At 42.8% G+C, this 21,755-nt stretch overlaps 1 protein-coding gene across 2 annotated transcripts in view; it reads left to right on the plus strand.

Annotated features, from left to right (window-relative positions):
* RYK (receptor like tyrosine kinase) overlaps positions 1 to 21,755 on the plus strand; it is a 677,262-nt gene that overhangs the window by 189,685 nt on the left and 465,822 nt on the right. For both annotated transcript variants that reach the window (XM_053709793.1, XM_053709795.1), the window contains exons 4-5: positions 3,502 to 3,636; positions 9,160 to 9,219. In XM_053709793.1, the coding sequence (XP_053565768.1) occupies positions 3,502 to 3,636; positions 9,160 to 9,219 (195 nt within the window). The remainder of the gene's footprint in view (positions 1 to 3,501; positions 3,637 to 9,159; positions 9,220 to 21,755) is intronic.

Genomic DNA, 21,755 nt, shown 5'->3' on the forward strand with positions numbered 1-21,755 from the left:
ATTATGCACAAGCCAAGTCCGCCTGGAGACCCAACCAGGCTTGGAACAAGGGTAAACAACCCAAGAAGCCCGCTGCTGCTCCCAAGACAGCATGAAGGGGCGGCCCCCGATCCAGAACCGGATCTAGTAGGGGGCAGACTTTCTCTCTTTTTCCAGGCTTGGATAAGAGACGTTCAGGATCCCTGGACACTAGAAATCGTGTCTCAGGGGTATCAGTTGGAGTTCAAAAATTCCTTCCCAAGGAGAAGGTTTCTTCTTTCACGATTGTCTGTAGACCAGATAAAAAGAGAGGCGTTCTTACGTTGTGTGAAAGACCTCTCCACTATGGGAGTAATTTGTCCCGTTCCAATACAGGAACAGGAACAGGGGCAGGGGTTTTACTCAAATCTTTTTGTGGTTCCCAAAAAAGAGGGAATGTTCCGTCCCATTTTAGATCTCAAGAGTCTGAACAAGTTTCTCAGAGTCCCATCCTTCAAGATGGAGACTATTCGGACAATTCCATTGATCCAGGAGGGTCAATATATGACTACCGTGTACTTAAAGGATGCATATCTGTATATTCCTATCCACAGAGATCACCAGTTCCTGAGGTTTGGCTTTCTGGACAAGCATTTTCAGTTTGTGGCTCTTCCTTTCTGACTGGCCACGGCACCCAGGATCTTCACAAAAGTTCTAGGGTCTCTGCTGGCGGTTCTCAGACTGCGGGGAATCGCTGTGGTGCCTTATCTGGACGATATTCTGATCCAGGCGTCATCAGTTGACAAAGTATCATACCGACATGGTGCTATCTTTTCTAAGGACTCACGGGTGGAAGGTGAATCTAGAAAAGAGTTCACTAATTCCACAGACAAGGGTTCCTTTCCTGGGAACTCTAATAGATTCTATATCCATGAAAATCTTCTTGACGGAGGTCAGAAAGTTGAAGATTCTGAATACATGCCGATCCCTTCAGTCCAATCCTCGGCCATCAGTGGCTCAGTGCATGGAGGTAATTGGATTGATGGTGGCGATGGACATCGTTCTGTTTGCTCGTTTTCATCTCAGACCTCTTCAACTAAGCATGCTCAGGCAGTGGAATGGAGATTATGCAGATTTGTCTCCTCAGATAGATCTGGATCAGGAGACAAGAGACTCTCTTCTTTGGTGGTTGCCACAGGATCATCTGTCCCAAGGGACGTGCTTCCGCAGACCCTCATGGGTGATAGTGACAACGGACGCCAGTCTACTAGGATGGGGTGCAGTCTGGAATTCCCTGAAGGCTCAAGGTGTGTGGAGTCGGTCGGTGTCTCTACTTCCAATCAATATTCTGGAGTTGAGGGCAATATTCAATGCACTTCAGACTTGGCCTCAGTTGGCTTCGGCCAAATTCATCCGATTTCAGTCAGACAACATCACGACTGTGGCTTACATCAATCATCAGGGAGGAACAAGGAGTTCCTTAGTGATGACAGAAGTATCCAAGATAATTCGGTGGGCGGAGGCTCTCTTGTTATCTGTCAGCAATCTACATCCCAGGAGTGGACAACTGGGAAGCGGATTTTTTGAGCAGACCGACGTTTCATCCTGGGGAATGGGAACTCCATCCGGAGGTCTTTGCCACCCTGATTCTCAGATGGGGCAGACCGAAGCTGGATCTTATGGCATCTCGTCAGAATGCCAAGCTCCCGAGATATGGATCCAGGTCCAGGGATCCTCAGGCCGAAATGATAGATGTCTTGGCAGTGCCTTGGTCGTTTAACCTAGCTTATGTGTTTCCACCGTTTGCTCTCCTTCCCCAGGTGATTGCTCAGATCAAACAGGAGAGGGCTTCAGTGATTCTCATCGCTCCTGCGTGGCCTCGCAGGACTTGGTATGCCGATCTGGTGGACATGTCATCTCTGCCACTGTGGAAGCTTTTTATTGAGACAGGACCTTCTCATTCAGGGACCCTTCCATCATCCAAATCTAATTTCTCTGCAGCTGACTGCTTGGAGATTGAACGCTTGATTTTATCTAAGCGAGGGTTCTCTGATTCGGTCATTGATACCTTGATTCAGGCACGTAAGCCTGTTACTAGAAAGATTTACCATAAGATATGGCGTAAATATCTTTATTGGTGCGAATCCAAGGGTTACTCATGGAGTAAGGTTAGGATTCCTAGGATTTTGTCCTTTCTCCAAGAAGGATTGGAGAAGGGGTTATCAGCAAGTTCCTTAAAGGGACAGATTTCTGCTCTGTCTATTTTACTACACAAACGTCTGGCAGATGTTCCGGATGTTCAGTCCTTTTGTCAGGCTATGACCAGGATCAGGCCTGTGTTTAGATCAATTGCTCCTCCTTGGAGTTTGAATTTAGTTATTAATATTCTTCACGGGGTTCCATTTGAACCTATGCATTCCATAGATATTAAGTTATTATCTTGGAAAGTTTTATTTCTGGTTGCTATTTCTTCGGCTCGCAGAGTTTCTGAGCTTTCGGCATTGCAATGTGATTCTCCTTATCTTATTTTCCATTCTGATAAGGTGGTGTTGCACACCAAACCTGGTTTTCTTCCTAAGGTTGTTTCTAACAAAAATATTAATCAGGAAATTGATGTTCCTTCCTTGTGTCCTAACCCTTCATCTAAGAAGGAGCGTCGGTTACATAATTTGGACGTAGTCCGTGCCTTGAAGTTCTACTTGCAGGCGACTAAGGATTTTCGTCAGACATCTTCATTATTTGTTGTTTTTTCTGGAAAACATAGGGGTCAGAAAGCTACGGCTACCTATTTCTTTTTGGCTGAGGAGTATCATCCGTCTTGCATATGAGACTGCTGGACAGCAGCCTCCAGAACGAATTACGGCTCATTCTACTAGAGCTGTGGCTTCATCATGGGCATTTAAAAATGATGCTTCCGTTGAACAGATTTGCAAGGCTTCAACTTGGTCGTCTCTTCACACTTTTTCCAAATTTTCCAAATTTGATACTTTTGCTTCGGCTGAGGCTGTTTTTGGCAGAAAGGTTCTTCAAGCAGTGGTGCCTTCCGTTTAGGTTCCTATCTTGTCCCTCCCTTTCATCCGTGTCCTATTGCTTTGGTATTGTATCCCATAAGTAAGGATGAAATCCGTGGACTCGTCATATCTTGTAAAAGAAAAGGAAATTTATGCTTACCTGATAAATTTATTTCTTTTATGATATGAAGAGTCCACGCCCACCCTGTTGTTTTTTCTATGACAGGTGTTTAATTTTGTTAAACTTCAGTCACCTCTGCTCCTTGGCTTTTCCTTTTTCTTCCTAACTTCGATCGAATGACTCGGTTGGGGGGGAAGGGAGGAGCTATTTATGCAGCTCTGCTGTGGAGCTCTTTGCCTCCTCCTGCTGACCAGGAGGCGATATCCCATAAGTAAGGATGAAATCCGTGGACTTGTCATATTGTAAATAAATACATTTATCAGGTAAGCATAAATTTCATTTTTGAAAAATTTGCCTTTCTTTATGTTGGGACATTTGCGTTAACACATTTTCATTTAATTTTTTTGGAAGTATTTAGAGTCGACCTTTCCTGCTCTGGGAAAATGGACTCTGAGGTCATGTTACTTATGCAACTCAACATAAGCATCAGCTCAGCCAAAAACATCACAGTTCTAAACTTCAAGAGGAGGAAAATGTGTTACAGAAGTAAGTGTTTTCACAACAAATTAGAAAAATAATTGCATGTCTTTTTTTGAGTCACGACTTTGGAGCAGCTAGAAAACCTATTGGACTTGGCCAAACATGGGTATTCTATCCTTTTGGCTGCTTACCAGCATCTGACCACAATAACTCATATGACAAAACTTTTTTTTTTTTTATAAATGTAGTAGTGATGCACCGAAATGGAAATTCTGGACCGAATCCGAAAATCTGGGATGCACTTGGCCGAAAACCGAAACTGATACCAAAAATGTATTTTTTCAAATTATTTTCAATTTTTTTTTATATATAGCTTTTTTTTTTCTTTCATAATTAGAGCCAATAAAAAAAGCCCACATTTTTTTAAATTAACACTAAAATTGGACAAAAATATCTTAAAACAATAATATGCTACAGAATAATTTTACCAAGAAAAAAAAAACAGGCAAAAAATGCAATTTTCGGCCAAAATGTTTCTGCGACCAAAATTTTGGTGCATCCCTACTTAAAACAATTGTAAATATCAATATACTGTATTATTCTTCATTTAGTTCTATGTAACAATCATATTTAACAGGTTTTTTTTTTATACCAATTATCCAAATTAAAGTGTATAGTCTTAGAAAACTCATTATATGCAAAACAGTATAATAAACTTAAACAGCAGCTCTAGGCTAGCATCAAATTTGAAACATGCTACACAATAATTTTACCGAAAATAACAGGCAAAATAACCGAAAACCGAAATAGCCAAAAATGCCATTTTCGGCTGAATCTTTCTGCGGCCGAAATTTCGGTGCATCCCTAAAATGTAGTTATTTTATTTACTTTTGGTCTTTGCTGCTTGTTGTAAAATCAGTGACGGGCTTATATATTTTTAATTCATTTGGACAGTTTGGCTCACTATGGGGTATGGACTTTGAAAAGTTTCTAGACACGAGTGTGAAAGTGTGTGATTATTTTTTTTTTTCCCCTAGTTTAAGATAAAGTTGACAGTGCATACTTTTTTTTCTTCTTAAATGGGATTAGTCCACAGCTGCATTCATTACTTTTGGGAAATAAGAACCTGGCCACCAGGAGGAGGCAAAGACAATCCAGCCAAAGGCTTAAATACTCCTCCCACTCCCCTCATCCCCCAGTCATTCTTTGCCTTTCGCCCCAGGAGGTTGGCAGAGAAGTGTCAAATTTTTAATTTTAGTTTTTTGTCTCTTATGAAGGGTAGTACTCTTTGGCATGGGACAGGAGTTTTAAGTAGTCCTGTCAGTCTCTCAGTAAGGGCTTGGATGAAAGTTAGAGTCTGGAGATGCAGGGAGATGCTTTCTGCAAAACCATCCCGACTCATATTTAACAGCTCCTCAAGCAATCAGCGTTGTCTAACTTCGCTTTGCTGCCTGCTTTCTTCTCTCAAGTCCATGGCGGAGGCAATGCTACTATCCGTCACACTTGAAAGGCTGTGTTCCTGTTCCACGGCGTAGATTCCGGTAAGATTGTTTAATTTTACTTTATTCATCAATGTACTGTAATGTGACCGTTTCCCGAGAGGCTACCACCTTGCGGGTTTAACTTATCATAAGGGTCTCAGTGAGTCTCTTTTAGTATCTTGGAATCGAGGGTTAATATCTCCTGAGGGGGGTTATTGAACAGGGGGGTTTATAATCATATTTGTTATGTGATTCGACCTGCTTATGTGTGATGTGTATGGGCTTGTGGTTTGGAACATTGAGGCCTTTGGAAGTGATGTGGCCTTTTGGTTGGGCGTGCTTTTTTTGGACTGTACGGTTCACCTTGTGTTCGGGCATGGTTCCGTTCCGTTTTCCACTTCCACATTCCAGACCGTGTGGCGAAGGAGGATTTCAAGTCCGCAGGGGTCTGGTCATAGGAGGTGGTGAGTGCCCCAGCCATTGGTGGTGTCAGGTGCCATTTTTGTTTTTACAACTTCAGTCCACATTAATATATCCTCTATCCAGTTATGGTAGATTCTGATGCTGAGACTGTGCTAATTTCTGATTCAGTTACGGAGGATTCCTATACTGAGACTATTTTAATTTCAGATTCTGTGTCCAGTGCCGAATCCGGATTGGCCTCGTTGACACACGTATGCCATATGTGAGCGCCTTGTTTCTTGGGCTTGGGTAATCAAGAGACTGCTGAGCCATCTGCCTCCTGAGGGGCCCCGTCCTCCGAGAGGCGAGTTCCCTACCAAATCATACTAATACACATGCGGGTAACCCAGTTTATGATTCCCCCATGCGGGGTGGTGTGTTCCCCCCCGGAGGTTGCAGCACGTTTTCGCTTCCACATAATGTTGGCCATTGTTCGTCTGAAGAGTCCAGATGTTTATTTGAGAATGTGCTCGTGCCCTATTGTCCCGGCCCTTCTGCCGTGGGGAGGGCCTTTACAGTTCCCCGCGGGTGTAACTGTCCCCGAGTGTTGTGCCTTTCGTTATAGGATTGCGTGCCTCAGTTATTGAATGACCCTATCGTTACCAGATATGGGGATTTTCAGTCTGCTAATTTGAATGGTGGAGGTAATCTCCTGATTGTCATTTGTTTGAAATCTTTCCCAGTTTTTGAAAGATAAGGCTCAGTTTGGCTGGTCCTGCGGGTAGGCCTGTGTCTTTTTGGGCGTTAACCTCCGGGTTGCCTTATATTTTATTTGTATCCAATGGGATATCTTTATTTGTTTTTGTTTCCTTCGGGAACCTTCTGGGATTGATACTCTTTATTACTTCTTTGGAAGTTGTTTTGGACATGTTAGTCCTATGTTAAGAATGTCTGTTTCTTTTTTTCCCCCTATGAGGGAGAATTTATGCAGCTTGCCGGTTAGGGCCCTTAGTGCAGGCTGGTCTTGTCGGGTTTGTTCGGTCTTGCGGCTGTTTAGACACGTGGTGCTGTTCTGCTCGGATAGTTCGGTAGAAGCGCCAAGTGCTCCGGTTATCTTTGTTTTTCATGTTCAACTAATCATTCGAGAGGACCTGTGGGTTCATGTGGTGGGAAGAATTGTTTCAGTCCTTACAGCCTTCAGTCATAGATACCTGGGCAGGTGCATGTTCCGCTGCGTCACTCTATTGGACATTTGATTCCATCAGAACCTAGAGCTTCCCCAGGTGGTGTAGACATGGAGGGCTTTGTGCCCCTTTACCGCAGTTTAGCCTTCCGTTTTAGGCCTCTGGATTTGTCCTTTTGGGCTCGATCCAATAGCTTGTACAGGGTAGCTGTTTAACATGCGGAAGGTTTGCAGTTTACAGCCTGTTGCAGCTCTTGACACCTTGCAGGTGTACGCGTATGCTGTTTGTAGTATAGCTAGATGCAGCTCCTACTCTTGGACGTGTACTGTCTCTGAGTTTTAAAAGACCTTTGGGTCTTTGTCCATTGTCTCCGGGTGAGTTGGATCTCCTTTTCGGGATCTGTGTTTCCGGATGATGGTTGCTCCCTGTGGGGACTTGGTTTAGCTCAGGGTTTCACGGAGCTGGGAAGGCTTAGTGCCTTTATCTTCCTTGTGTCCTCTGCTTACGTGGAGGTGATAGGGAGTCTAGCCCTGCTAGTAGGGTTTTTTGACCTCAAGGTCTCCCTTAGTTGTCCTGAGGCTCTGAGAAGTCTCTTCATACGACTTCTAGCCTTGCTCCTGGGAGCGTTGGACTTAGCTAGGGTGTTTTCTTCCTTTGGTCGGGGCTCTTAAATTCTTTTCACTATCCGGATTCTCTGGATATGCATCCATTTCCCTTGTGTCTGGCCTTTTGGCCAGTCGGGGTGTTTAGTTCTGGGGTAAGGTTTGCCTGAACTATTGGGTACCCGGACCTGCCTTTCTCCCTGAGGCTTCGCTTGTCCTTTTTCCTGACCAAGTCTTGGGTTGTTTTGCAATCTTGGATCTCAGGGCTGGTCGGGGTGTTCTACGGTAGTGGGAATTTGGGCTATGTCCTTATCCCATCTGCCTGACCTGGTCATGGTTGGTCAGGTTTTTGGAGTATTTATTACTCTTTGCAACAGTTTATCCATTGTCGTCTAGTGGTTAGCTGTGTGGCTTGTGCCTCGAGGCTTGTTGGTTTATACCCAACTGCTGGCGCTGGAGGTCCAATTTCTGGTGCGCCTTAGTGTTGCATTCCCCTGGTCAGCTTGCCAGTGTACCCGTGGATTACCTACTCTTTAGGTGAACGGGTTGGCTGTGCCTCTGCTGGGCAAGCTACTTGCAGGGGGTTCCTTTCTAGGACTTTTGTGTTGAGGATTCTCTTCCCATTAGCCGGTGGCTTCGGTCCTTGAGGACAGTTGTTGCCCTTCCGGCATCGTCCCTTTTCTTTAGGGGATATTCTCCTCCCTATGGAGATGGAGTCCTTGCTTAGGGCTGCTCCTGGATGAAAGGCGGAAAGAGGGATTGGTTCCTCCTGGGGTCTTGCTGACTCCAAAGTCAGACTTGTTGACTCCAAAGTCAGACTTGTTGGGCCTTTATTTTGATAGATCCTTGGGTCTATGGCCTTTTTGTCTGTTTTCAGAGTCGGGTTGTACTTGTACTCTGTGGGGATGGCTGTGCTATCCTTTCGCTTGTTCCTGTACCAGTTTCTATGTTCAGACACTGGGAGGACTTTGCCTTTTCAGTTGCTTTCTGTGCTTGCAGGATATTGGAGAGACGTCGGTTCTGTCTCTGTGCCCGGTCTTATCCCAGGTTTCGCTTGGTATAGGCGTGGCCACCTTTCCCTGTTTGGGCCCCTTTGGGTCTCTGTGAACTGGGCTCACTCTTGGAGGTGTTCTTTTTTGTATTAGGGAACCTTTCGCTCTCCTCGGTTCTCCTTGCCTTGTCCCCTTGGGGGTTCTCGGCTATTGTGCCCTTCATTTGTGGGGGTTGAGCGGTGAGGGTTCGTCTGTTGTGCGACAGTGTCTCAGGACTGTGGGCTAAGTCGAGTCCGTTTTGCGGTCTCTAGTTTGGCTCTGGACTAGCTGCGAGTCAGTGTCCTTGGGGTTTTAACTTTAAATTTTTTCTCTGCTGTGGACGAAGCAGGGTTTTCTATTGGGTAGAGGTTCAGGTCTGGTGCCCTCAGTATGGGCCGCTTATTGTACCCTCCTGTCTTGGCATTCAGTGTCCTCTATAGCTTGGGTATTGTTTTCCCAAAAGTAATGAATGCAGCTGTGGACTCATTCCATTTAAGAAGAAAAACATAAATTATGCTTACCTGATGATAATTTCCCTTTCTTCTGATGCAAAGAGTCCACATCTCCCCACCCATAATTTTATGTGGGGCGTCCTTTTTATTCTTCTGGCACCTGTCAACCTGATATTTCTTCTACTGTTCCTTGTTCCTCTGCAGAATGACTGGGGGATGAGGGGAGTGGGAGGAGTATTTAAGCCTTTGGCTGGGGTGTCTTTGCCTCCTCCTGGTGGTCAGGTTCTTATTTCTCAAACGTAATGAATGCAGCTGTGGACTCTTTCCATCAGAAGAAAAGGAAATTATCAGGTAAGCATAATTTATGTTTTTACACTTTACTAAAACAGCAAGAATTTATACTTTGCTTTTTTCAGTAATTATTGTTCTTTCCACAGAGATTGAACAAGAAGTCAAGGTCCCAATATCCCTAGACAGAAACAGCACCAGGATTCATTGTAAGTTGTATTTGTAGTTCCTCTTCCCTAATTTATCCACTGCAAAAAACAGCATGGTGCAGTAGGAAGATCAAGAGTTTAAAGGCATTGAATTATTATAGATTTCAGATGCAGTCCCAATGTGCCTTAAAGGAACATTATACACTAGATTTTTTTTGCATAAATGTTTTGTAGATGATCCATTTATATAGCCTATACATTTTTTTTAAAAAATGGGTAGTTTTGCTTATTTTAAAATATTTTTTTTCTGATTTTAAGACTCCTAACCAATCCCCAAAGATTTAGGAGAATACTGCTTCTGTTTGTGTAAAGGGTATTTTCATATGCAAAGGAAGGGGAAGGGGGGGGGGGGGGAGTTTCTGCTATTTCCCACTTGCAGTGGGTGTTCCAGTAACCTTTTTCAACTGAGCTAAACTGGAAGCTTCTAAGTAAGTTTTTTAAACTGTTTTTTACTGGATTTTTATATTGGTGCCTTTGCATATTCTTTGTAGTAGTGTCTATTACATGGAGTTATATATAAATTGGTAAATAACCCCCCACTTGGAGAATACACTCTAAAGTCATATGACACTGTGTCAGTAAGTATTCTTGAATTGTACTCGTATAATGTAGGTAGATGGTCTCAGATAATGAGGGGTCAGAGACCATTTCTTAAAACATAACTTTTAATGATATGTAATGTTTAAAACGTTTAAGGGAAAAACTTAAAAACACACACTTATAATCCTGCATAGGTCTAAGTACACACTGATATGAGTCACTAATGGTGTACTGTAATAGAGAGGAGAGTGAAAGTAACTAATTCAGCAATTTATCTAGATAAGGATTGCAACCTCATTGACCGGTTATTCCATATATCTGATATCTCTCGTTGCTAATACCTTAATACCCAAGTTCAACTTGTAAGGCCCATGGTAAAGTAAGTTCTAGTAGTATGTCCCTATGTGGGTAATATTCGTGGACTAATTTCTAGGAATATATATTATTTAATGTATTAGGATCCGTATAGTTAGACTAATGATCAGATCAGGAGAAGCAGCTGCTTCTTTGGCTTAATTTACAAACGAGCAGTAAAAGCGGCAACAAATTAGTCTATACAATTGCAATAAATTACTTCATTGTATAGATATATATGTGTGCATTTCTATAGACTTTGGAGGAAAGTGTTAATTATGTCTGTTTTGAGGATCTTATCTGGGTTAAGGACATTTAGTGGTTTGCGTACGATTACAAAAACTGAATACTATTTGAACACTTGGGTATGTGTTATTGCATTCGCAATAAGTAATCAATCTGTTAACAGAAATAATAAGTATCCAAGCTATTAATACAGACTGTTACTTCCACACTTAAGCTAAAGTATAGATTATTTTATTGGGTTTTACTCACTCAACGTTATTATTAAGCAGTGGTGTTAATTGATATGAGCTCAGGGAGAAAAAGTTACTCACTGGTCATCATATGGTTTCAGCAGCTCTTATTATTTAACGATAGTTGTGTACAGTGTTAAGTTACACCATTTAAGTTCTAGTATGCATAACTTCCTGTGGTCTGATATATTGTCACAAATAGATTTCAGATACAGTTTAAGTACATATATTTGTTAGCTGTCTTAAGTGTCTTTGAGTCCAGTATTTATATACGTGGTTGTTGTCCACTTAGTAAATATTCACTCTAATAAGCCCACAATTTGTAGTAACGTTAAGCTATGTTCGGTCTTTAGCTAATGTATAAATATCCACTAGTAAATATCTGCTCCATTGACCCAACAGGTGAAAATTAAGTGTAACTATAACCAATATATAGAGAGGTTTCCCATAACAGTGACGTCAAAATAGTGGGCGGAGTCTAGACCGAGAAGTCTTAAAAAGAGGCCAATATCGCGACGCTCGGGATACCCTTTGAAAAAGCTGAGAAACATGTTAGGGATTTGGTGAGGAGTCACTGGGAACTCCTGTATTTTAATTGACACACACACACACACACAAATGTGTGTGTGTGTGTGTATGTATGTATGTATGTGTTTATATATATATATATATATATATATATATATATATATATATATATATATTGTGTATATAATTTCTTTCATGTAAATGGCAAGAGTCCATGAGCTAGTGACTCATGGGTTATACATTCCTACCAGGAGGGGGCAAAGTTTCCCAAACCTCAAATGCCTATAAATACACCTCCCACCACGCACATACTTCAGTTTTTACAAACTTTGCCTCCTATGGAGGTGGTGAATTAAGTTTGTGCTTGATTTTTATCATTTATTCTATAATAAGCGCTTCTAAGCATTCTGAAGCCCAATTCCTCTCAGAGTACAGTGTTTGTCAGGGGGATGCCTGTTGATTTTTATGGTTTCACTCATGGGAAATCATTTCAAGGGTTCTCTGTTATCGGTCGTAGGGATTCATCTCCTACCTCCCTTTTCAGATCGACGATACACTCTTATACCATATTACCTCTGCTGATAGTTTTCAGTACTGGTTTGGCTATCTGCTATATGTGGATGGGTGTCTTCGGTAAGTATGTATCATTATTTAAGACACTCTCAGCTATGTTAGGCGCTTTATGTATTAATATAAAGTTTTACATATATGTATTTACTTATATTTGCCATAAGTCAGGTCTGTGTATTTCCCTTTGCAGTCTAACAGTTTCAGTATGACAATCATGTTTAAGGAAGCTATTTTAAAAAAAAAAAAAAAAAAAAACTTACCTGGGGTTTAGTCTTATTTCTTTCTAATGACACGTTGAGTCCACGGATCATCTTAATTACTGTTGGGAATATCACTCCTGACCAGCAGGGGGAGGCAAAGAGCACCACAGCAAAAGTTGTGAAAGTAAATCCTAGCGTTTTACAAACGCTAGGATTGACTTTTGAAACAAATAAAGGGGACTTTCATTCATGAAGTATAAGATACTTCATGTAGAAAACTCCTTTATTTGTTTTAACAGATCCCCATTTTTAGCTGCTAAAGCAGCCCCAGCTAAAAAATGGTGACGTTTTCACCTCTTAGCCAATAGCCGTGCAGTAAATCCGGCTTGATTAGAGTTTGAACACTGCTGATTTGAATTCTCAATACCTTGGATATCTTTCTCCAACATTGGTGTTTCCGGTCCACGGCGTCATCCATTACTTTTGGGAAATATTCTCCCCCACAGGGAAAGGCAAGGAGAGCACACAGCAAGAGCTGTCCATATAGCTCCCCCTCTGGCTCCGCCCCCCAGTCATTCTCCTTGCCGCTCTGAACAAGTAGCATCTACCATGGGGATGGCGAGGAGTTTGTGGTGTTAGTTGTAGTTTTTTATTCTTCTATCAAGAGTTTATTTTAAAATAGTGCTGGCTTGTACTATTTACTCTATAACAGAAAAGTGATGAAGATTTCTGTTTAAGAGGGCTATGATTTTAGCAGACAGTAACTAAAATCCATTACTGTTATCACGCAGGACTGTTGAAACAAGAGAACTTCAGTTGGGGGTAACAGTTTGCAGACTTATCTGCTTCAGGTATGACTGGTCTCCTTCTAACAACACAGGCTAATGCTAGATGACAGTCATATTTCCCCTCAGGGGAAAAGGTAAGCCATTTTTCTTTCACCTCAGCAAAAAAGATAACAGGCTTCCCCTTTTTGTTTTTTATGCTGGTAGACACTGTTAGGGGCAAAATCGATTGGTTTTTATTACAATATGATACCATTTGAAATATTTTATAAGCTCACATACACTGGGGAACGTTTTTTATTGATCTGGCTTGTTTTAGACACCTAAATCTAGTCAGGAAGGCCCCTTCACTCTAGTGTGCTGAGGGAGGAAGCCTCATTTTGGTGCTTCAGCTGCACAGTTGATTTCTCCAACATAGGTGTGTCCGGTCCACGGCGTCATCCTTACTTGTGGGATATTCTCTTCCCCAACAGGAAATGGCAAAGAGCCCAGCAAAGCTGGTCACATGATCCCTCCTAGGCTCCGCCTTCCCCAGTCATTCTCTTTGCCGTTGCACAGGCAACATCTCCACGGAGATGGCTCAGAGTTTTTTGGTGTTTAAATGTAGTTTTTATTCTTCAATCAAGAGTTTGTTATTTTAAAATAGTGCTGGTATGTACTATTTACTCTGAAACAGAAAAGAGATGAAGATTTCTGTTTGTAAGAGGAAAATGATTTTAGCAGCCGTTACTAAAATCGATGGCTGTTTCCACACAGGACTGTTGAGAGGAATTAACTTCAGTTGGGGGAAACAGTGAGCAGACTTTGGCTGCTTGAGGTATGACACATTTCTAACAAGACTTGGTAATGCTGGAAGCTGTCATTTCCCTATGGGATCCGGTAAGCCATCTTCTTAATTTTCAATATAAGAATAAAAGGGCTTCACAAGGGCTTTAAAGACTGGTAGACATTTTTCTGGGCCAAAACGATTACTATATAAGCATGTTTAATGGTTTATAACTTTGGAGAGTTATTTTAATCTTGGCAATTTTGTTAAAAAAACGGACAGGCACTGTATTGGACACCTTTTTCACTGGGGGCCTTTTCTAGTCATAGGCAGAGCCTCATTTTCGCGCCACTAATGCGCAGTTGTTTTTGAGAAGCAAGGCATGCAGATGCATGTGTGAGGAGCTCAGATCCACTGAAAAAGCTTATTGAAGGCGTCATTTGGTATCGTATTCCCCTCTGGGCTTGGTTGGGTCTCAGCAAAGCAGATACCAGGGACTGTATAGGGGTTAAATGTGAAAACGGCTCCGGTTCCGTTATTTTAAGAGTTAAAGCTTTCAAATTTGGTGTGCAATACTTTTAAGGCTTTATGACACTGTGGTGAATTTTGAACATTTCCTTCATACTTTTGCGTATATTCAGTAAAAAAGTGTGTTCAGTTTAAAATGTAAAGAGACAGTAACGGTTTTATTTTAAAACGTTTTTTTGTGCTTTGTTATCAAGTTTATGCCTATTAACATGTCTGAACTATCAGATAGACGATGTTCTGTATGTTTGGAAGCCAAGGTTCCTATCCATTTAAATATATGTGATAAATGTTACAAACAAAGTAGGGACAATGATGCCACTGATAATAATGTTGCCCAAAATGATTCCTTAAGTGAGGGGAGTAAGCATGGTACTGCATCATCCCCTTCTATGTCTACACCAGTCTTGCCCACTCAGGAGGCCCCTAGTGCATCTAGTGCGCCAATCCTCCTTACTATGCAACAATTAACGGCTGTAATGGATAATTCTATTAAAAACATTTTAGCCAAAATGCCCACTTATCAGCGAAAGCGTGACTGCTCTGTTTTAGATACTGAAGAGCATAAGGACGCTGATGATAATGGTTCTGACATGCCCTTACACCAGTCTGAAGGGGCTAGGGAGGTTTTGTCTGAGGGAGAAATTTCAGATTCAGGAAAAATTTCTCAACAAGCTGAACCTGATGTTATTACATTTAAATTTAAATTGGAACATCTCCGCGCTCTGCTTAAGGAGGTGTTATCTACTCTGGATGATTGTGACAATTTGGTCATTCCAGAGAAATTATGTAAAATGGACAGGTTCCTAGAGGTCCCGGTGCCCCCCGAAGCTTTTCCTATACCCAAGCGGGTGGCGGACATTGTAAATAAGGAATGGGAAAGGCCCGGCATACCTTTTGTCCCTCCCCCTATATTTAAGAAATTATTTCCTGTGGTCGACCCCAGGAAGGACTTATGGCAGACAGTCCCCAAGGTCGAGGGGGCGGTTTCTACTCTAAACAAACGCACCACTATCCCTATAGAAGATAGTTGTGCTTTTAAAGATCCTATGGACAAAAAATTAGAGGGTTTGCTTAAAAAGATGTTTGTTCAGCAAGGTTACCTTCTACAACCAATTTCATGCATTGTTCCTGTCACTACGGCAGCGTGTTTCTGGTTCGAGGAACTAGAAAAGTCGCTCAATCAAGCATCCTCTTATGAGGAGGTTATGGGCAGAGTTCAAGCACTTAAGTTGGCTAACTCTTTTACCTTAGACGCCACTTTGCAATTAGCTAGATTAGCGGCGAAAAATTCAGGTTTTGCTATTGTGGCGCGCAGAGCGCTTTGGCTGAAGTCTTGGTCAGCGGATGTGTCCTCCAAGAACAGATTGCTTAACATCCCTTTCAAAGGGAAAACGCTGTTTGGCCCTGACTTGAAAGAGATTATTTCAGACATCACTGGGGGAAAGGGCCACGCCCTTCCTCAGGATAGGTCTTTTAAGGCTAAAAATAAAACAAATTTTCGTCCCTTTCGCAGAAACGGACCAGCCTCAAATTCTACATCCTCTAAGCAAGAGGGTAATTCTTCTCAAACCAAGCCAGCCTGGAGACCGATGCAAGGCTGGAACAAAGGTAAGCAGGCCAAGAAGCCCGCTACCAAGACAGCATGAGATGCTGGCCCCCGATCCGGGACCGGATCTGGTGGGGGGCAGACTCTCTCTCTTCGCTCAGGCTTGGGCAAGAGATGTTCAGGATCCTTGGGCGCTAGAAATAGTTTCTCAAGGTTATCTCCTGGAATTCAAGGAACTACCCCCAAGGGGAAGGTTCCACAGGTCTCAATTGTCTTCAGACCAAATAAAAAGACAGGCATTCTTACATTGTGTAGAAGACCTGTTAAAAATGGGAGTGATTCATCCTGTTCCATTAGGAGAACAAGGGATGGGGTTTTACTCCAATCTTTTCATAGTTCCCAAAAAAGAGGGAACATTCAGGCCAATTTTGGATCTCAAGATCCTAAACAAATTTCTCAAGGTCCCATCGTTCAAGATGGAAACCATTCGGACAATTCTTCCTACCATCCAGGAAGGTCAATTCATGACCACGGTGGATTTAAAGGATGCGTATCTACATATTCCTATCCACAAGGAACATCATCGGTTCCTAAGATTCGCCTTTCTGGACAAGCATTACCAGTTTGTGGCACTTCCATTCGGACTAGCCACTGCTCCAAGAATTTTCACAAAGGTACTAGGGTCCCTTCTAGCGGTGCTAAGGCCAAGGGGCATTGCAGTAGTACCCTACTTGGACGACATACTGATTCAAGCGTCGTCTCTACCTCAAGCAAAGGCTCATACGGACATTGTCCTAGCCTTTCTCAGATCTCACGGATGGAAAGTGAACGTAGAAAAAAGTTCTCTATTCCCGTCAACAAGAGTTCCCTTCTTGGGAACAATAATAGACTCCTTGGAAATGAAGATTTTTCTGACAGAAGCCAGAAAATCAAAACTTCTAAGCTCTTGTCAAGTACTTCATTCTGTTCTTCTTCCTTCCATAGCGCAGTGCATGGAAGTAATAGGTTTGATGGTTGCGGCAATGGACATAGTTCCTTTTGCGCGAATTCATCTAAGACCATTACAACTGTGCATGCTCAGACAGTGGAATGGGGATTATACAGATTTGTCCCCGACGATCCAAGTAGATCAGAGGACCAGAGATTCACTCCGTTGGTGGCTGACCCTGGACAACCTGTCCCAAGGGATGAGCTTCAGAAGACCAGAGTGGGTCATTGTAACGACCGACGCCAGCCTGGTGGGCTGGGGCGCGGTCTGGAAACACCTGAAAGCTCAGGGTCTATGGTCTCGGGAAGAATCTCTTCTCCCGATAAACATTCTGGAACTGAGAGCGATATTCAATGCTCTCAAGGCTTGGCCTCAACTAGCAAAGGCCACATTCATAAGGTTTCAATCAGACAACATGACGACTGTTGCATATATCAACCATCAGGGGGGAACAAGGAGTTCCCTGGCGATGGAAGAAGTGACCAAAGTAATTCAATGGGCGGAGCTTCACTCCTGCCACTTGTCTGCAATCCACATCCCAGGAGTGGAAAATTGGGAAGCGGATTTTCTGAGTCGTCAGACATTTCATCCGGGGGAGTGGGAACTCCATCCGGAAATCTTTGCCCAAATAACTCAATTATGGGGCTTTCCAGACATGGATTTGATGGCGTCTCGTCAGAACTTCAAGGTTCCTTGCTACGGGTCCAGATCCAGGGATCCCAAGGCGACTCTAGTAGATGCACTAGTAGCACCTTGGACCTTCAACCTAGCTTATGTATTCCCACCGTTTCCTCTCATTCCCAGGCTGGTAGCCAGGATCAATCAGGAGAGGGCTTCGGTGATCTTGATAGCTCCTGCGTGGCCACGCAGAACTTGGTATGCAGACCTGGTGAATATGTCATCGGCTCCACCATGGAAGCTACCGTTGAGACGGGACCTTCTTGTTCAAGGTCCGTTCGAACATCCGAATCTGGCATCACTCCAACTGACTGCTTGGAGATTGAACGCTTGATTTTATCAAAGCGTGGGTTCTCAGATTCTGTCATTGATACTCTTATTCAGGCTAGAAAGCCTGTAACTAGAAAAATTTACCATAAAGTATGGAAAAAATATATCTGTTGGTGCGAATCGAAAGGATTCCCATGGAACAGGGTTAAAATTCCTAAGATTCTATCCTTTCTACAAGAGGGTTTGGAGAAAGGATTATCTGCAAGTTCTTTGAAGGGACAGATTTCTGCTTTATCTGTTTTACTTCACAAGAAGCTGGCGGCCGTGCCAGATGTTCAGGCTTTTGTTCAGGCTCTGGTTAGAATCAAGCCTGTCTACAAACCTTTGACTCCTCCTTGGAGTCTCAATTTAGTTCTTTCAGTTCTTCAAGGGGTTCCGTTTGAACCCTTACATTCCGTAGATATCAAGTTATTATCTTGGAAAGTTTTGTTTTTGGTTGCAATTTCTTCTGCTAGAAGAGTTTCAGAGTTATCTGCTCTGCAGTGTTCTCCTCCTTATCTGGTGTTCCATGCAGATAAGGTGGTTTTGCGTACTAAACCTGGTTTTCTTCCGAAAGTTGTTTCTAACAAAAATATTAACCAGGAGATAGTTGTGCCTTCTTTGTGTCCGAATCCAGTTTCAAAGAAGGAACGTTTGTTGCACAATTTGGATGTAGTTCGTGCTCTAAAGTTCTATTTAGAGGCTACAAAGGATTTCAGACAAACATCTTCCTTGTTTGTTGTTTATTCTGGTAAAAGGAGAGGTCAAAAAGCAACTTCTACCTCTCTCTCTTTTTGGCTTAAAAGCATCATCAGATTGGCTTATGAGACTGCCGGACGGCAGCCTCCTGAAAGAATCACAGCTCATTCCACTAGGGCTGTGGCTTCCACATGGGCCTTCAAGAACGAGGCTTCTGTTGATCAGATATGTAAGGCAGCGACTTGGTCTTCACTGCACACTTTTACCAAATTTTACAAATTTGATACTTTTGCTTCTTCTGAGGCTATTTTTGGGAGAAAGGTTTTGCAAGCCGTGGTGCCTTCCATCTAGGTGACCTGATTTGCTCCCTCCCATCATCCGTGTCCTAAAGCTTTGGTATTGTTTCCCACAAGTAAGGATGACGCCGTGGACCGGACACACCTATGTTGGAGAAAACAGAATTTATGTTTACCTGATAAATTACTTTCTCCAACGGTGTGTCCGGTCCACGGCCCGCCCTGGTTTTTTAATCAGGTCTGATGATTTATTTTCATATGATTTCTCCGATGCAAATATTCCTCCTTTACGTCGGTCGAATGACTGGGGAAGGCGGAGCCTAGGAGGGATCATGTGACCAGCTTTGCTGGGCTCTTTGCCATTTCCTGTTGGGGAAGAGAATATCCCACAAGTAAGGATGACGCCGTGGACCGGACACACCGTTGGAGAAAGTAATTTATCAGGTAAACATAAATTCTGTTTTACAAGGCAATGCATGCAGATTCATGTGAGAGGGTCCTGTGGTTCAGAAAGTGACTCCAAAAGGCTTTTTTCTGTGAATGGTGACCCCTAAGGATGGTAAAAAGCTGCAACAAGGCTGTAGCAGGGATTGTAGTGTATAAAAACGGTTAAATCCAACAATTAGCTCCGGTTTGCTTGTTTTAAGAGCTAGAGTCTCCATATTTGCTGTGCAATACTTTCTAAGCATTAAGACACTGGGGTCCAAATTTCAGAAAAATCGGATATTGCCTTCATAGTTTTTTGAACATTCAGAAATAAATGTGTCATTTTATTATTTAAAGAGACAGTAACGTTTTTGTTTAAAATCGTTTTTATTGCATTGTTTGCCTGCCTAAATCTGTTTAACATGTCTGTTCCATCAGATAACCTATGTTCTGTGTGTATAGAGACAAATGTGGTTCCCCCTTCGAGTGTTTGTGATAATTGCGCCATAGCGTCCAAACAAAATCAGGACAGCTCTGTTATTTTTCATAATGTTGCCCAAGATGATTTATCTAATGAAGGTAGTGGGGATAGCTCTACATCCTCTCCTTCTGTGTCTACACCAGCTTTGCCCGCGCAGGCGACACCTAGCGCGCCAGTGCTTATTTCTATGCAACAATTATCAGTAGTAGTGGATAATTCTATAGCAAATCTTTTATCCAAACTGCCAGCTTTTCAGAGAAAGCGTGATTAGTTTTAAATACAGATAAAAAGGATGAACAATCAGACGCTGACGATGCCTTATCTATTTTACCCTCGCATCAATCGGAATTGGCTGTAAGGGAAGGGCTGTCTGAGGGTGAAATTTCAGATTCAGGAAAAATTTCTCAACAGGCAGAACCTGATCTAGTGGCATTTAAGTTTAAACTAGAACATCTCTGCGCTTTGCTTAAGGAGGTATTAGCTACTCTGGATGACTGTGATTCCATGGTAGTACCAGAGAAGTTGTGCAAATTGGACAAATTTTTAGAGGTCCCAGTGCACGATGACGCTTTTCCAATACCTAAGAGGGTAGCGAACATAGTGGAAAAGGAGTGGGAGAAGCCAGGTGTACCCTTTGCCCCACCTCCTATATTTAAGAAAATGTTTCCCATAGTAGACCCTAGAAGGGACGCATGGCAAACGGTCCCGAAGGTTGAGGGAGCTGTTTCAACACTAGCGAAGCGCACAACTATTCCTATAGAGGACAGCTGCGCTTTCAAAGATCCTATGGCTAAAAAATTGGAAGGATTGCTTAAAAAGATTTTTGTTCAGCAAGGGTTCATCCTTCAACCAGCTACGTGTGTTATTACTGTCACTTCAGCGGCGTCCTTTTGGTTCGAAGAACTAGAAAGGTCGCTCCAGAAAGAGACTTCCTATGAAGAAGTCATGGACAGAATTCACGCATTAAAGTTAGCTAATTCCTTTATATTGGATGCCGCCTTTCAAATAACGAAATTGGCGGCGAAAAACTCAGGTTTTGCTATAGTAGCGCGGAGAGCGCTTTGGCTAAAATCCTGGTCGGCAGATGTCGTCCAAGACTAAGTTACTGAATATTCCTTTCAAGGGTAAGACCTTTTTTGGGCCGGAATTGAAGGAAATTATTTCAGACATCACTGGGGGTAAGGGCCATGCCCTCCCACAGGATAGGCCTTTTAAGGCTAAGAACAAGTCTAATTTTCGTTCCTTTCGCAATTTCAGGAACGGACCGGCTAATAACTCCACTGCCGCTAGACAAGAAGGTAACGCGGCACAGCCCAAACCCGCTTGGAAGCCCATGCAAGGCTGGAACAAGGGTAAACAAACCAAGAAACCTGCTGCTGCTACCAAGACAGCATGAAGGGGTAGCCCCCGATCCGGGACCGGATCTGGTAGGGGGCTGACTATCTCTCTTCGCTCAGGCTTGGGCAAGAGATGTTCTGGATCCCTGGGCACTAGAAATAGTTTCCAAGGGATACCTGTTAGAATTCAAGGGACTTCCTCCAAAGGGAAGGTTCCACCTGTCTCGCTTATCTTCAGACCAGATAAAGAAACAGGCATTCTTACATTGTGTAAGAGACCTATCAAAGATGGGAGTGATAAACCCAGTCCCCTCCGTGGAACAAGGTCTAGGTTTTTAATCAAACCTGTTTGTGGTTCCCAAAAATGAGGGAACTTTCAGGCCAATTCTGGATTTAAAGATATTAAACAAGTTCCTCAGAGTTCCATCCTTCAAGATGGAAACCATTCGGACAATCTTACCGACAATCCAGCAGGGTCAATTTTTGACTACCGTGGATCTAAAGGATGCGTATCTGCATATCCCAATCCACAAATCTCATCATCAGTTCCTGAGGTTCGCCTTTCTGGACAAACATTACCAGTTTGTGGCTCTTCCATTCGGTTTAGCCACCGCTCCCAGAATTTTCACAAAGGTGCTAGGGTCCCTTCTAGCGGTCCTAAGGCCGAGGGGCATCGCTATAGCACCTTATCTAGACGACATCCTAATCCAAGCGTCGTCCCTTTCCAAAGCGAGGGCTCATACAGACATTGTGTTGGCCTTTCTCAGATCTCACGGGTGGAAGGTGAACATAGAAAAAAGTTCACTGTCACCGTCCACAAGGGTTCCTTTTCTGGGAACAATAATAGATTCTGTGGAAATGAAGATCTTTCTCACAGAAGTCAGAAAGGCAAAGCTTCTAAAAGCTTGTCGAGTTCTTCATTCTATTCCTCAACCCTCCATAGCTCAATGCATGGAAGTAATAGGACTAATGGTCGCAGCAATGGATGTGGTTCCTTTTGCTCGAATTCATCTAAGACCATTACAGCTA

Source organism: Bombina bombina, chromosome 4, assembly GCF_027579735.1.
Source record: "Bombina bombina isolate aBomBom1 chromosome 4, aBomBom1.pri, whole genome shotgun sequence".
NCBI lineage: Eukaryota > Metazoa > Chordata > Amphibia > Anura > Bombinatoridae > Bombina > Bombina bombina.